The sequence below is a fragment of the Condylura cristata genome, unplaced genomic scaffold (assembly GCF_000260355.1).
Source record: "Condylura cristata isolate star-nosed mole 26May11 unplaced genomic scaffold, ConCri1.0 scaffold00029, whole genome shotgun sequence".
Taxonomy (NCBI): Eukaryota; Metazoa; Chordata; class Mammalia; order Eulipotyphla; family Talpidae; genus Condylura; species Condylura cristata.
In genome coordinates this window covers 12,772,142-12,787,743 of record NW_004567130.1, presented here as the reverse complement: position 1 = coordinate 12,787,743, position 15,602 = coordinate 12,772,142, and the positions used below count along the sequence as shown (strand labels likewise).

The 15,602-nt window shown below is 49.7% G+C and overlaps 1 protein-coding gene across 1 annotated transcript in view; it reads right to left on the bottom strand.

Annotated features, from left to right (window-relative positions):
- Positions 1–11,892, bottom strand: part of GCN1L1 (GCN1 general control of amino-acid synthesis 1-like 1 (yeast)) — a 45,498-nt gene extending 33,606 nt beyond the window's left edge. Inside the window, exons 1-14 of the mRNA XM_004690693.1 lie at positions 11,887–11,892; positions 10,662–10,764; positions 7,437–7,500; positions 6,809–6,940; positions 6,210–6,318; positions 4,276–4,374; positions 4,052–4,186; positions 3,236–3,304; positions 3,002–3,110; positions 2,396–2,470; positions 2,017–2,145; positions 1,498–1,548; positions 1,087–1,185; positions 691–864 (exon numbers count right to left, since the gene is read on the bottom strand). Coding sequence (XP_004690750.1) covers positions 691–864; positions 1,087–1,185; positions 1,498–1,548; positions 2,017–2,145; positions 2,396–2,470; positions 3,002–3,110; positions 3,236–3,304; positions 4,052–4,186; positions 4,276–4,374; positions 6,210–6,318; positions 6,809–6,940; positions 7,437–7,500; positions 10,662–10,764; positions 11,887–11,892 — 1,354 coding nt within the window. The remainder of the gene's footprint in view (positions 1–690; positions 865–1,086; positions 1,186–1,497; positions 1,549–2,016; positions 2,146–2,395; positions 2,471–3,001; positions 3,111–3,235; positions 3,305–4,051; positions 4,187–4,275; positions 4,375–6,209; positions 6,319–6,808; positions 6,941–7,436; positions 7,501–10,661; positions 10,765–11,886) is intronic.
- Between the last annotated feature and the right edge of the window lie 3,710 nt (positions 11,893–15,602).

The following is a 15,602-nucleotide window of genomic DNA, read 5'->3' as shown; positions in this document are numbered from 1 at the left end:
ATGTAAGCTGTGAACTACACTCACTAATTTTTTAAAAAGGAAAAAATGAATTTCTTAACTGGTATGCAGAACACTTCATGAAGAAACCAGTATTTCTTACAAATGGTATCACAGATTTGTTTAAAGTTTCTGTTTCTGTTTGTTTTAAAAGCGCAAGCTCAAGCTGAACAGTTGTTTACACTAAGTCTCTGCTAGCTAGAACACTACTCAAAATCAAGGCTGATCAATGCAGCAAAGGTGCAAGTGGATACATGAGTGCAGGAACTCTGGACGGGGCCCTCTCTCAGGTGACTTGATAATCTCCTAGGCATTTCCATAAACTTTTTTTGTTTTGTTTTGTTAAAGACCTACCAGTCCAGCTTGGAGGTGAATATCAATGATAGATTTTTACTTAGAGTCACGTTCCTAGACAAATTTGAGTGTCCCCTGGGTCTTCTTGGGAAGGACGCCCAAATGATAGGCTTTTAGCGCTGAGGTGAGGGGAGTGGATATTTTTAATCAGTCCAGCAAAGCTGGGCCTTTAAACATCTGTCTCGGCCAGTTCTCCCTGATCTCAGATGATACAGTGACAGGTTCTGCATCCGGGTCCTCTCTGAATAAACACTTCAAAGTACAAATGGGGGGAGACGCCAGAATCTGTGGTGACCATACCCTCGAGGCCCGGTCACCGAGTCCGCGGAGGAACCTCACCTCGGAAGCAGGTCAACATGCACTGCAGGTAGGCGTGCCTCACCGCAGAGGTGGAAGTTTTAAGGCTGAAGGCTTTCTTGAACCACTCAGTGAGCTTCTTGGGCACTTCTGTGGTGAAGCGGTTACACCAGAGAGCCAGGATGGAGACAGCGTGCACCAAGGTACCTTCATGAACTAGGGCAAGAAGCAGACATGCTGTCAAGCCCAATGTCTCAGACCCACGTCAAATCACTGCAAGCCATGCACAAAAACAAGCAGGAGTACAAGGGAGGGGTAGTAGTGATGCTTCAGAGGGAAGGAAGGAGGCCTTCAGCCTCCTTCAGCGGGCTCCAGCTGTAAAACACTGAGGTCAAGGGCGTGGCCAGACAGCATCCTCACCATACTGGACACAATTACCTTCTTGTTGAAGGAACGGGATGAACAGTTCAGTCACGGTGCCATTCAGGACTTGACTGGAAGGCCCAGACACCACATGATGACTGACACTCCCAATCCCTGGAAGGCAGGAGATTGTCTGCTTAGTCCCTGGTCAGCACAAAACCACCAACACACGCTAGCCTTTCTGCTATCACCCACGACTCTGCAGCCATGTCTTGCCTCTCTGGCACTGCTGACCTTCCTTCTGTCCTCTCACCAAACTTCTTGCCTTTCCTAGAAGCCAGGCTTCCCACAGACTCAAACAGCAGATGGAAGAGACCTGGGAGCCAGGCAGCGATGTCCGAGTCGGTGGAAAGCACTCACCTCACCCAAGAGCTCCTCAACCCTCACCTGTGCCTACAATTCCCACCACAGGGACGAGTTCTGTACCTGAGAGGACGCTCATCTTCTGGGCCACAATTGTCAGTTTTCCCTCTGAGCCTGAAAGGAGAGACAGCAAAAACAAAGATCACATCTGCACACCGACCAAAGGGGTGAATAATGCAGTCATATGTGTGACATGAAGCTAGATTCTCACTCCAGAAGGAGCCTTTCTGCCATGAAGCTGAGCTTAAATAACAGTAACTAACTTTTTTTATTCCTGACTGAAAAGGTAAAGTCCTTTCAGAAAATCCAAAAGATAGAAAAAACATAGCGGAAAACATTTAAAAACCACCCATGTTCCTACTTCCCCAAAATAATATTAACACTTTTGGACTTCCCTCTGGCTTTTTCTGCTGTGCATATACTCAAAAAGAAAAAAGAGAAAAGGTGAATCACTGTCTACACTACACTTTCCTCCTACTGCCACATCCCCCCGGCCATGTGGCCTCGCGAAGCAACTCAGCACTGAGTACCAGGGCGTGCCAATGGCCACCCAGCCACCCCGTGGCCAAGAACGCTGCTCACCTCCAAGGATAGCAAACAAGTGCCTCGTCAGGGCTTCCATCGCTGAGGAGTCGCTGCACTGGCGGGCCAGGTTCTGCAGGGCCAGCACAGCTTCGTCCATGAGGCGGGGATTGTTGGATTTCAGCTGACCTGGCCACATACAGAGCCACTGCTCAAAGCTGCTCCAGCTGAGCAGCCAGGCGTCCTTGAGTGTTTTCCATGCCCCCAACTCAATGCTAGCTCTGTGTTCTTACTATGAAGCCTCTCAGGAACACAGCTGTGCAAGTGCAGCTTAGGGTGAGTCAGCCCAGCTTTCCCCCGCTTCGTCTCTGTGCTAACCGGGACAAGCAAAACCAAAGCTGACTGAGCTGCCGAGGACTAAAGAAGGCCGGATACTCACTCGCCAGTCCTTTCGCGATGTCCAGGGCATACTGGCTGAGATCGAGAGTGACTGACGCCAGCAGACTGGAGATAGCTAAGAGGGATAGAACGCACTGACCACGCCAGTCCCAGGGGAAGCACCCTTCGTTCCCCAGCAGCACACACCATCAGGCCTGCTGTCTAGACAGTCTCGACCACTCTCCTGTGTGTCATCATACCTCCCTCCCACAGCTCCCTCCCAGCTGTGTACTGCCCCGCGGCGCTCGTTCCACCTGCACTTCTTCCCAAGACAAAAGGGACAGACTCCACTTTTAAGATCTGAGTTCAGGCACCAACCCCACACCAAGTTCAAACTGTTCAAAGAGGTCCTTACCCTGAATGGTCCCTGGAAGGTTCCTGAACCTTTAAAACTGTATGCAGTTATTTTAAGAAGATACACTTTTGTGTATTCTTCTAACAAAAAGGTGTGAATGTATTCTCCAAAGGGTCCCAGCTCTCTCCCCCAAGGTCCCAATGAAGTAAACAGTAATTACAGCTCTCACCCCAACAATTCCCACTGCCAATAATGAGACTAGCTCACTGGGCACCTCATCTCCCTCACATCACCTGCCTGGCAGCAACCTACTTTCAATAACATTCTCTGGGCTCCTCAGCAAGGACTTCTGTATGGTGGGGAGTATCAGGTCCTTAAATTCCGAATGGGACATATACCGGAGCAGAGGAGCACAGTGATCCTACGAAGAGAAAGGAGTATGGGGCCCAGCCGCAGGAGAGCAGACAAACAGAGCACAGTTCTCAATCACAGAATTTACTAGGGAATTTAGCTTGTCCAGGTGAGGATGGCCCACCGCTCACTCACCAACAGACACTTCTGAGGCTTGACTTTGCTCATTAGAATGTTCTTCACATAAAAATCCAGCAGGGAGCTCTAGAGTATACGAAAATCTGGTCAGATCCTGCCATGCTGAACCATCTGATCTCTGCCCTAAGAGATCCTGCCTGTGGGGATGCCTCTAAAAAAGGTCCCAAACTTCACAGCGTCAAACAGAGGCCACAGCGATCCTGCCATTCCCCAGCTGCCACCGCTACGGAGATCAAGTCCAAAGCCCACGGCCTGACTCAGAAGGCCCTGCCTGCTCCCAGCAAGCGGCACCTCGCCCTCTCACTCTCACCACTCCAACGCTGCTCGGCTCCTCTACGCTCCTGTCCACGGGCTGCCTTCTCTCCCCACCTCTTGCCTAACACTTTCACCTTCAAATTCCTTCACTGAGCTGTTCCCTGACCCCAGACCTAAGTCAGGTGCCCTATTCCAGTGTATCACAGCTTTCTGCACTTTTCCTTGGGAAACTTATAACAGAGAATTACCCGAGAGCAGACTCCTTCTGAGATTCCGTTCCATGGCAGCCGGAGAGCTTCCTGGCTCGCTGCTGTCCCCCACACCCCCAACACCTGGCTTGGCCACAAAACAGTGGCTCAACTGTAGGAGACTGACCGACTGCGTGGACAGGCAAACCACCATCCAATAAGCACACCAGGAGTCACCCCAACTCCTCGAGGCTGACAGATCACAGTGAAGGGCAGGATCTCACCAGAGAAAGCCACCAAGTTTCAGGTGACACCAGCGACTGAGGCGAGCAAGGCAAAGCAAGTTCTGCCCCTCCCCGCAGGCCCCTACCTTGTGCTGAGTGACCACACCCATCTCCTTGTGGTTCGTGCAGAAACGCGCCAGCAGCCCCAGCATGCCTGCGTAGCTCTGGCTGGGTTCGAGGCTGAGAATGGCCGACAAGTACTGCTCCACCAGACCAGGGTTCTGAAAGGGCAAGTGCAGAGGTGTTCCAGCTGTCTGTGACGGTGGCGCGGACGAAGTCCTGCCCACCGCCCCATGCTGCCTCCCGTCACCTCTTTCCACAGCTTGGTGAGCTTCTTCACAGCGCCATCCACAGCATGCTTGTGGGAGCCGCCCAGCACCTCCAGCAGAAGCAAACACTGCACCTCCACCTGCCGGGTCCAGGACAGGCTCAGGTGAGGACACAACGTAGGAGTGGAGGCCCTGCCTGCCCAAGACCTGCCTCAGGCCTGCCAGACCCCAGGTTCGTTTGCACTGGGTCGCTCCCATTCGATGCCTCCAACCCCCAGCCCTGAGTCCTGTCCTCAGTTACATCTATCCACTCAGGCATGTTGGATAAACAACTGTTTAAGCTCCTGCTATGAGTGAGACGATGAAAATACAAAAGTGGTCCTTACTTTCATGTACCTTGTACATGAGAAAAGGCGTTAAACACACACACACATGCGAATATTAACTTCAACAAGCTGAATGGCACACAGAATAGGACCAGCTTCCTATTTCAGGCTTCCTTACCTGCCTTGATTTGTTCTTCATTAGTGATTAGTGCCCCCCCGCCCCCTGCTAAACACTGACTACACAGCAGGCACCATGCTAGGCACTACAGATGCAGCAGGGTGACCCCGACTGCGTGGGGCTCACTGTCCAACCCAGAGAGAAGCACAGAACAGGCGTTCAAATAAAATATCGCAGCGATTTTCCAGGCCACAGACACCATGGTCTCCAGTGAGCAGTGTGCGCAGCGACCCTGAGGAAAAGGCTCTTTGCCGATTCCCATCTGCATGTGCACAATGCGGCAGATGTGCAAGGCAAGTCACAGCAACACTTTTCATAAGAGGCCAGAAACGGTATGGCCAACAGGGGATGAGGTATCTGTATGGTGACACACACGCTCTTAAGGATGAGCTGCACCGAAACTTGATTTCGTCTTATACAGACGGGATCTACACACCAAAGAAACTAGGAACAGGAGGAACCCGGGGCGCAGAAGTCACTGGATAAGCCAATGAGGAGCCCTGAAGAAGCAGGTCACAGAAGTCTGGTAACGAGACCTCCCACTCACGGGTTCGTCAGAGTGTCTGTCTACGACCTCGAGGTCTCAGGGTTCTTATCCTTCACTCACTCCTGATGGCCACTCTACGGCCAGCCCCAGGAATGAGCTGTGTAAGCTCGGGGATGAAGCTGTAAATATGACCCGCGGGTGCCTGCTTGCGGGCTGGATGCCACTCCCTGTGCGTTTCTGCGGCCCATTCACACTTCATCTCAGCCCAGCTTTATGTGAACTCAATGAAATGGATGGGGTGGTGAACTTTGTCCTGTTTTACAGATGAGGAAACAGGCTCAGAAGAGGAGTGCTCATCCAAATCTCAAGGCCAAGGTCAGAGCCAAACCGAGACCCTCAGGCTTCTTCCCACTAAACCACAAGACCATCCCTCTTACCCTTTGCTTAGCAAACTGAGACAGTCAAAAGACCCTTCCAGCACAACCTACTGGGCTTCTCTGCTCAGCCAACAGGTAAAAAGACAAGGCAGGGTTTATGGAAGGAGCAGGCATCAAATGGGAGGAGAAAATTTAAAAATGCAGCAAGGATTCCATTCCCTGGCCGTTAAGACTGAACCCCAAACACAGTGAAATGAATGACTGATTAGCTAGAAAACCCAGAATGATTAATGTTGCTCTCTTCTCACTGACTTGATTCCTGGCCAAATCCCCCACTCCGGCCTGTCACGTCACCAATGTGCGCCTTGGAGGCAGGACTACGCTGCTCTTGCTCATCACCGTGCCCCCCATGCCTAGTGCCAGGCCTGGCACAGAGGCCCAGATAGTCAATCAGCAGAAGAAAGTTATTAATCTGTGCTCATGCCAGTCTAGTGCCCGGTCACCTGACACAAGAAGAGCAGAGCTCTTGGCATAGAGCAGACTTTTAGACACACCCCAACTCTGTGCAGGGGTGGCTATTACTACTGCAAAGCCTCGGATAACCTACCAGTTTGTTCCAGACGTCACCCTGCCGCTTGGCTCTCGAGGGAAAGACAACACGCACCAGAAGGCAGGTCCAGGTCAGGGCCAGCAAGGCCGCAGAGCCGCTGCTCTTACTGGGGAGGGGGAGGAGGCGGAGGTGAGTGCAGAGCAGCACCTCCACAGGAGGAAAGCTGACCCGCGCCCTGCCTGGTGTGTGGGACCCTCCCTTGACCTTCGACTCAGCAGAACCTGCACACAGTTCTGCACAGATCATCTGATAATTCAGGATAAGACACCTAGGCCCCATCAGCTTAACTGCCCTCTGCTGGCACTCACAACTATAAAAACAAAAAGATCTTTTCCCCTACTGAGGACCTGATGAGCATTCGGTTCCCCTCCAAAATGACCGTTTCCACTGGTTTCCTAACCCTATTCCTCATCAGCAGTTTCTCCACTGAGCCCACCATCCTGGCTCCTCCCTCCACTCAAGGTAGGCTGACGGCGTCATCAGAGTTGCTAAGGGGCAAGGAACAGGCATGCGCACACCTGCTCAATGCAGCCCGTCAGTACTAGTTTCTCCCAAGGAGGGCTGTCAGCTCCAGGTGGGCTCCCCCTGTGCCTTACCTGGGAACACCTGCCTTGGAGCCAATGCCTGAAGACTGCAGAGAGTGCAGAAGGTTCTTAGCAGTGGCTTCCGGCTGAGCCTCAGCCAGCTGCTGGATGGCGGCCTGCAGGGCCCTGCGGGAGGCTGCATCTCTAGGGCAGGAAGGAAGGGCAAGGTGAGCATGCGGCTGGGGGCAAGGCTGGCCTTTCTCAGGAAAAGAGGGGCTGCACAGAGGATGGGCCAAAGACGTCCCTCTTCCTGAGTTCTAGAAGTCGTTACCCAGGATAAGTGAGCCGTTAAGGTCGGACAAAGAACGCTTATGCCGCAGGGCATTTACTATGGGCCCAAACTGGCCGGGTGCTTTTACTTTGCGGACTGACGACAGGCACAGAGCGCACAGACCGAGCACTCACGACCAGCAGGCACGGTTCCAGGCACTTCACTTCATACTCACTCACAGGCAGATAATGGCATCATCACCATTCTGCAGATGAGGAAACTGAGGCGCAGGGAGGTTAAGCAACTTGCCCAGGGGCTAAAAGCCCAGAAGCACCCCAGGCAGTCTGACTCCAGAGCTGCGGCAGCAGCCGCCCTCCTGTCCCCTCTCTGCACACTGTGTGCCGGCCACGGGCCCTCGCTGGGGTTCACCTGTACCGATGCAGCGTCAAGCAGAACAGTTTGCAGAGTCCTTTCACCGCTCCCTCTGGCAGCTCTGAAACCAAGGATGACAGAGGTCAGTTGATAAAAATGACTTCCTGAGCATCTGCTTGAGCCAAGCATTCAAGCACGGTCTCTGCCCACTGGATGCTCCCTGGTCATCTGAGGTAGAATTTCCAACCACAGAGGGCTCTAGGAAAACAGCTGGTACAAAAAGGCGCTCAGGGGATCATCTGCTAGACGAATGAAACAACAAGCGGCCTCAAAACGTAACGTGCTGCCAAGTGGCAGTCTCAGAGGGCCGGGACCGCTCTGCTTGTCGACCTGGGCACAGGTGACGTGTATATTTAGTTTGTGACAACTCAGTGAACTCTTTGCAAATGTGTGCTTCATGTTCGTCCTAAAAACAGTTTTTTATAGAAATCTGGACAAAATTAAAATACTACAAAGAGTCAGCGAAGGGAAGAATACCTGTCACTGGAGTGTTTCTGAAGGCTTTAAGGGCAGAGGCGGTCAGCCTACTAGATTGGAAAGCCAAGGCAAAATGGACAGAGGGGAGCACCTGCTGGGTGGTGTGAACAGGACCAAGGACACAGGGCTGAGAACGCGCGTGCTTATTCTGGTCACAGGAGGAGGAAAGGGGAAGTTACACCCACTCTCAGTGAGTGTGCACAAAGTGCTGGCCCTGCCCGAAGACTTTCATACATGTTAATCCATTTAATGTCCAGCAAGGTGGGTTCTATTTTAGGCCCATTTTAAGATGAAGAAACCAAGGCACAGAAAACCAAGCAGGTAAGCCAAGAAGAGACATTTTGATTAAATCACAGCTCTTACTAATGGGAAGTCAACCTGTGCCAGGTTCTGGGTGGCAGATTGAGGCATGCAGAGGAGAGGGAGGTGGGAGAGGGCTGGGAAGGGGTGCAGGACCCAGCAGGTGCAAGACAATGTGGGGGCCACGAAGGGCTCCACATTGCCTCACACTTGAGGCACCTGACTGATGGAGGGGAAGTGAAGGAGGTGCAGGGACCCAGCTGCCTCAAGGCTCTGAACACTGCATCAGGCCATAGGATTTGGGGCCGGAAACAGGTGGCAGCTAAAAGAAGGGACATAGTAACAGCTAATGCACATCAGGAGCTTACCACAGCCGGCCCTGTGCTAAGTACCACCCTGCACATGTCCTCACTTACAGGCTCAGCGCAAGGAGGCAGGTTCAGACTGGTCACAGACCCTGAGCCAGGTCACAGTCTGTACGCGGCAGGGCCTGCCTGACCCGAGCCAAGCCCTTCACCACTGGCTGCTGCCTAGAGGCTTATGGCTGAGAAGACCTGACACCAGAGACACATCAGCACGTCTGAGTTCAAGTACACAGGGCAGGACTGGGTAGAGCACAGAGAGAGGCCTCAACGCCGGGCTGTGTGATGCTGAACAGTGGCAACCAGGGCTCTGAAAAGTCTTCAACTCCTCAGCCTCGCTGAAAATGTTCCTCCCTGCTCCTAAGAATCAGTATCCCTACGCAATGGCCTCTCAAACTCAGAAAATGAGAAAATTCAGGACAATTTCCTGCAGGTAACTAACCTTCCACGTTCAACTATATGCCAAAGGCTACAAAACATTTTACAGATCTAATTCACCCTGAACTAAGAATTTCAGAGTGACTAGAGAGTAAAATCACCCTGAAAAGGTCCTGAGTAGTTGATAAGCTTTTTCCATCCACAACAACTCCCTCATTCTGTGACTGTGTCAGACATGCTGTGGCATGGGCAGGAGTGTGGTGCCCAGCAGGGTGAGGCAGCCGGGCTGCAGGGGGTGGAGCTGCTAGCACTCTGTGGTGTGGGCTTTTCTAACTAGAACCCTGTTGAGAAGAATGACCAGAAAAACGTCTGAAGGTACCAATAAAACCCGTACACAAAGCATTAGTGTACAAGAGACTCTTAGAAGGTCACAAACAGCAATTTACTTAACTTACACAACTTTAATGAGCTTGGGTATGTTACCAGGCGATGGAAGATCAGAAGCTGCAAATGAGGGCCTGGGTGAAGAGCAGGGGGAAGGCGGCTCTTCACTAATGAGAAATGCAAACTGACGGAAAAGGAGCCCACGTCTATACAAGCATGTTCCTCAAGGGGACACAAGAATCACGTAAAGGCCTTCAAAACAGATGCTGAGTTCCATCCTCAGGTGTCTGAGTTTCGGGGTGGAGCTGAGACTGTACCTCAAACAAATGCTGAGATGATACTGATGCTTTGGGAACCACACTTTGGAAAATAAAGCTGTGTAGTAAGAACAGACCAGAAGGAAACACAAACTGCAGTTTAGTGAGGATGGCAAACTAGCCCTACACACCCCAAAAGGATGCAGGGACAACCCTTGGTTATGGTGCTGAATCAGGAGTCACTCTCTGATTTCCCACTCAGCCACTCCCCAGATTGATCAGGTTTTTGGCAAAAAAGAAGTCCCGGGGCTTCCCTGGTGGCACTGGGCTTCAAGACACAGCACTATCAAACCTATTGCCAGCCACTGCAACATGAGTTCATCCCTGGCCCGGAGAAAATCCCACAGGGCACAGCAGACCTCTCCTGTCTTGCCCGCTGCTCCCCTTAGCAGTGTCTGTCAGTAGACCTGCCTGTTCTACCCACTCTGTCTCTGGTGAACCCTCTCACCCCCCACACCTAAGGCCTACACCCCAATTCCTGTATGCATAAATAAATAAATCTCTTAAAAAAAAAAAAAAGAAGTCATTCCAGGAAAACACGGGATTAAAGAAAACTTACTAAAGTTTAAACATCTTCCCGGGACATGCTATGAATCTCAGAGATCCAAAAATGTGGCAGCTCTCAAATTTACTTATCTTGGAGTCCTTCACTGATCAATTACCTCTCACCTCCTGCTGAATTCCAAGGAACAGAGACCAGGGGGAAGAAAGCGCCCCAAGTCATAAGGAAATACGCTTGCACCCAGCAAATTAATTAAGACAGATTGTTGGTATCTTTCAGAAATACTTCCAGTTAAAACGGTTAAGACTGTAAAAAGTGTTGGCACAAAAATGAATAGACACCCCACTAACCCGAGTGCTTCACACTCATTGTAACAGGCAGACACAGAAAGTGAAGGAAGCAGGTGATACAAGAAGGAAAGAAAGTTATGACTCTAAACAGGACACAGACACTGTGAAATGGAGCCCCCGCCAGGCTGTGGAGATGGATGGACAGTAAATACCTTTTCCAGCAACACATTTCCCCAGTTCACCGAGGATTTCTCTCCGCTCCTTCACACTAGCTGTTGTCACCTTCCCTGCAAAACGCTTCAACGTCTCAGAAACCTGAGGAGACCAAGCCCATGGCAAAAATGTCAGTCAGGCAACAAAACAAGTGTCTATATGCACAAGTTAAGGAAGGGGACGTTCAAGTTAAAATTCAGTGATACACTTGCTCACCGAGGATTTCTCTTTGTTATTGACAATTGTGGGTCACAAAATGATCTGTGGGGCCTCCCTGGTGACACAGGGGTTAGAGACACAGCGCCATCAAGCTATGTCCAGTCCCTGAAGCCCAAGTTTGATCCCCAGCCAGGGAGCAAACCCATACGGCGCAGCAAGCCTCTCCTGTCTTACCCACTGCTCCCCTCAGCTGTGGATTTCAGTCAATCTGCACGTTCTGCTCCCCACTCTGTCTCTGGTGAATCTTTTCACTGCCCCCCATCTCTGGCCTGTACCCAGTTGCCCCAGTTCCTGTACGCATGAATAAATAAATCTTTACAAAAAGTTATCTGTGGCTGGGGTGGGGCTGCCGCTGTACTGTGTAAGATTTTGAGCAGCACACCTGGCCGCGGCCGGGAGCAGCACTCCGCCCCCCGACCCCCATCCCACACACACTTTGTGCCCATCCACATTGTCTCCAGACACTATCAAATATCACCTGGGGTCAAAAACACCACCAGGTGAGAAGTACTGTTTTAAACTTGCACAATGATAGACAAGGAAAAGGCAAAACCTCAACCTCAGGAGAGAAAACATCCTGTTTTCTGAATAATGAATTATGTGCATCGAGAGATGTGTCAGGTATGGTCTTCTGACATCATCCTATCACATAAGCCTCCCATGAAGAGAACTTCTCTTCTGGCGAGCTATTAGTAGAACAAACCAGTGGTGACAGGTGAAACTGAGCCCAGCTTTGCCTTCCAGCTGTGGAAACTGCTGCATTACACCATCTCCTTGGGCTTGTTTCCCATCCACATGAGGCAGGTAAAGCACTGGCTCCCGTGACTGTGACGGAAATTCAAAGACGTGGTATCTGCAGAACATTTGCTCACAGTCCAAGTACAAAATGGTCCCCCACAACCAGCCAACCCTCCAGGAAAGCACCAGCATCCCCATTTTATAGGGGATGAAAGCGCTAAGTCCAGAGAGGAGACCACTGACGACTGGAGTTGAGAGCCACGGCACCTGCATATTTGACACTGAATCTGAAACCAAACAGGTCTATCAACTCATGTTCGCAGGCCCTTAGCTTCCAACCACCACCAAGCGGCCACAGCTATGCTGATCCAGGGGCAGGGGGCAGCAGCTGCTCCTCATCAGATTCCTGAAAATCTGCTCCTGAACATTCCACAAGCGACAACATGGGCGAGGCATGGACATATGAGTAGCAGAGCAAGATGTAAAAAACCCAAGTAACTAATATACTGGTGCAACTGAAGGTGTTCCACTGACAGGACTTACTAGTGGAGTAAGACTCACAGATGCAGGGAAAAAATAATACTGAGTATTTCTTATTTTAATATTGAGTATTTCTTGTTTTAAATTTTTGCTGTAATTTTACTGGCAATGAATAATGTGAGATCCAAATTGTACCCTCACATTAATTGATTTGTTTCACTATCTTGTTTTTATAGCCACACATGCATGTAACTAAAGAGTCAAACTCAAAGAGTTCTATGAAATTTATTTTATTTAAAAAACCACCCCTTGGAGTCCTCCCTGGTGGCACAATAGATTAAAGCACAGAAAGCGCAGCACTACGAAGCCAGCTGCAGCCGCTTCAACATGCGTTCGATCCCCAGCCAGGGAGCTGACCCACACAGCGCGGCAGGCCTCTCCTGTCTCATCACTGCTCCCCTCAGCAGTGTACTTTCTCAATCTACCTGTTCTGCTCCCCAGTCTCCGGTGAGTCCTCTCACCGCCCCTGTACTTCTGTGTACTCCAGTTCTGTCTGCATGAATAAACAAACCCTTTTTAAAAAATAAAAAAATAAACCACCCATTGCCCTCACTCCCTAAGGACAAGCTCAGTCCTAAATTCTGGCCAATTCCATACCTCTAATTCACTGTGCTACAACTTATTGACTTTTTTAGTCTGTCTTTCCACCATCACACTCTTTCCTTCTTCAACCCCACCCTATCCATTTCCCCAATGTAATTCCTCAGTTTCATAATACAGGCTAATAAGTGTCAGTGTTTATACCACATGTACACAGAATTCAACTTCTATCTAAAACACTATGCTTGCTATTCTGCACAGGTTTTTATTAATCCTGAAACAAATAACAGCCCTTTCCCACTTCATCTGTTTGCCTTGTAATTTAACCTCAAATTTCTGGCCACTTGTCTAAATCCCAAGGCAGATTAGGTCTTCTACTAAATTCCAGCTTCAGGAAGTAGACTCTCCCAGAGACTTCAATCTGTCCCAATATGACAGCTGATTCTCTACGGTGGGGACACAGCTCATCTTCCTAATATACATATTGGAGTGAAGCACATCATCCATTTTGTGACATCTTTGCAAGTTTGAAAGTGTCCTAGACTCACCCTTAATTTAGGTCTGTCTGGATACAGAATTCTAGGTTGAAATTCTGTTCCTTCAATATGTTGGAGACATTTCTCCACTGAGTTCTATTCTAGCTTTTAGTGTTGTGAAACCCAATGCCATTTGGTGGTTATTTTTTTTTAAGATTTATTTATTTATTCATACAGAACTGGGGTACAGGCCAGAGATGCAGAGGGTGAGAGGATTCACCAGGGACAGAGTGGGGAGCAGAACAGGCAGATTAAAGAAGTTCACTGCTGAGGGGAGCCGTGGGGAGACAGGAGAGGCCCGCTGCACCACGTGGGTCCCCTCCTTGACTAGGGATCGAACTCAAGCTGAAGTACTGTGCTTTAACCCATTGTGCCACCAAGGAGGGCCCGCCATTTTGGCTCTTGATTGTATGTGTGAGACCTGATTTGTCTCCTTAGAAGCTTCTGGGATCTTTTCTTTGTGTTTGGGGTTCTAAAATTTCAGGATAATGTGTCTTGTTGTGAGCCTATGTTTCATCCATTGTTACTACACTTTTTTGATCTGGAAACACATCCCCTCAATTTGGGAAAAGTTTGGAATTATTTTGTTCATGATTCCTTGGATATAGACCTCCTAACTAATCCTTGCAATGATTCTGTTTTTCACTCTCCAGAGAGAAAATCTGCAGTTTTGCCAAGGTGAAGAAAGCAAGCTGGGAACCAGACTGCATCTGAAATGGGCTTCCAATCAATCCTCTGCTAATTTATCCCTCCCCATTCCCATCTCTGCCAGAGGTTAACTGATAGTACAAATGCCCGAATGTCAGATTCTACAGTGGACCCCGCTGGGTCACAATTTTCCTAACTGTTGGCTTAGGATTCATTTCCTTTGGGTCTGCTCAGCTCCTCACTATTCATCATCACTTTCCAGCCTCTAAGTTTGTTCCTGTCATCTGTTCCCCATTCTCCCAATCCTGGTGGGGTTATATTTTTAAATCCTTTTATTAAATTTAGTGACATGTGAGAACACAGCAAACATAGATAATTGCATACAATAGCCACGCTCTACCTAGAATTTCACAATGATACTGAATGATGGACATGGTTTCTCTCCCAAAGATGAGTTTTTCAGGTTCAAGGCTTTGCTTTTTTTCTCAATCAGGAAATAAATGAGATTCAGAACAAAAGTGAGGAGGAACACACCACAATCCTTCACAGAAGTCAATTGCTGGTGAAATCAGAGGAAACAGCTTTGAAATTCACAGGTTTCTCTCTAGAGTAACAACAGTCTTAGGGAAAGTGCAACAGAGCTCTCTGTGAGGATGGAACTGTGGTTCCACTGTCCCACAGAGCAGCAGCCCAAGCACTGCCAAATGGCTAATGCAACTGAAGAACTGCATTTTTAACTTCATTTAATTTTAACTAACTTAAGCAGCCATTTGGCTATTCATTAAGTAGCCACCACAGCTCTAGAGAGAAATTTTTTTGCATGTGCATATTAAACAGTCAGCAAGTGTTCCCCCAACCCCTTGAGAAAACCCAACAGATTTAGCAGCTCTCATTTCCCGGATTCAATATGTCACAAATTGAAACAAATTATCAGTCCCTGCACGAGAGTCTGAGTCAGTCTTTCCAATGTTCAGGTTAAATGGTCACTCCCTGGCTTCAGGACCTCCACAGCACAATCAATTAATCTACTCTGGGCAAATTAAGTGGTCCCCGGTTTACTGGTCTGCATACTTTCACCTTGTCACTCAGTTACGACAGTTACAAACAAGACTAAGATGGAGGAAGGATATTCCCAAGTCTCCACAGGGACCCTCGGATGGTAACACTCGAGGGTGGCAAGACTCTTCCTGAATAGTGACAGCTTTTTATCTAACCCGGGATTTACTAAAGTAGGGCTCAGTCTGTGTTTATCACTTTTAGTAAGTCCCGGGTTAGATAAAAAGCTATCACTACTCAGGAAGAGTCTTGCCATCCGAGGGTCCCTGTAATTCAGGGGAGACTTGGGGACACAGACGGAGCCCTACTTCATCTCACTGAATCTTCACACCATACACGATAGGTAGCACTTGACCCCATTTAACACACGGAAAGACTGAGACTTGGTGGGATTAAGTGACTTGCTCGGCGTCCCTCAGAAACCCACGACTCGAAGTCGGCTCTGAACCCAAAACTGCGTGCCAAGCCCCTGCACACACGGCGCTCGAGAACCATCTGCAGCATGGAAAGTTTAAGGAAGAGTTGGGCTGGTGCGGGCTCGAAGCCGGAGCGCAGCGGACGAGCCGCCGGCTCCCGAAGGTGAACTTCTGCAACTCCGGGGCCGGGCGAGGGGCCGCCCGGCTCCAGCTGCCGAACGCCAGGCCGAAGCCCCTGACTCCTCGA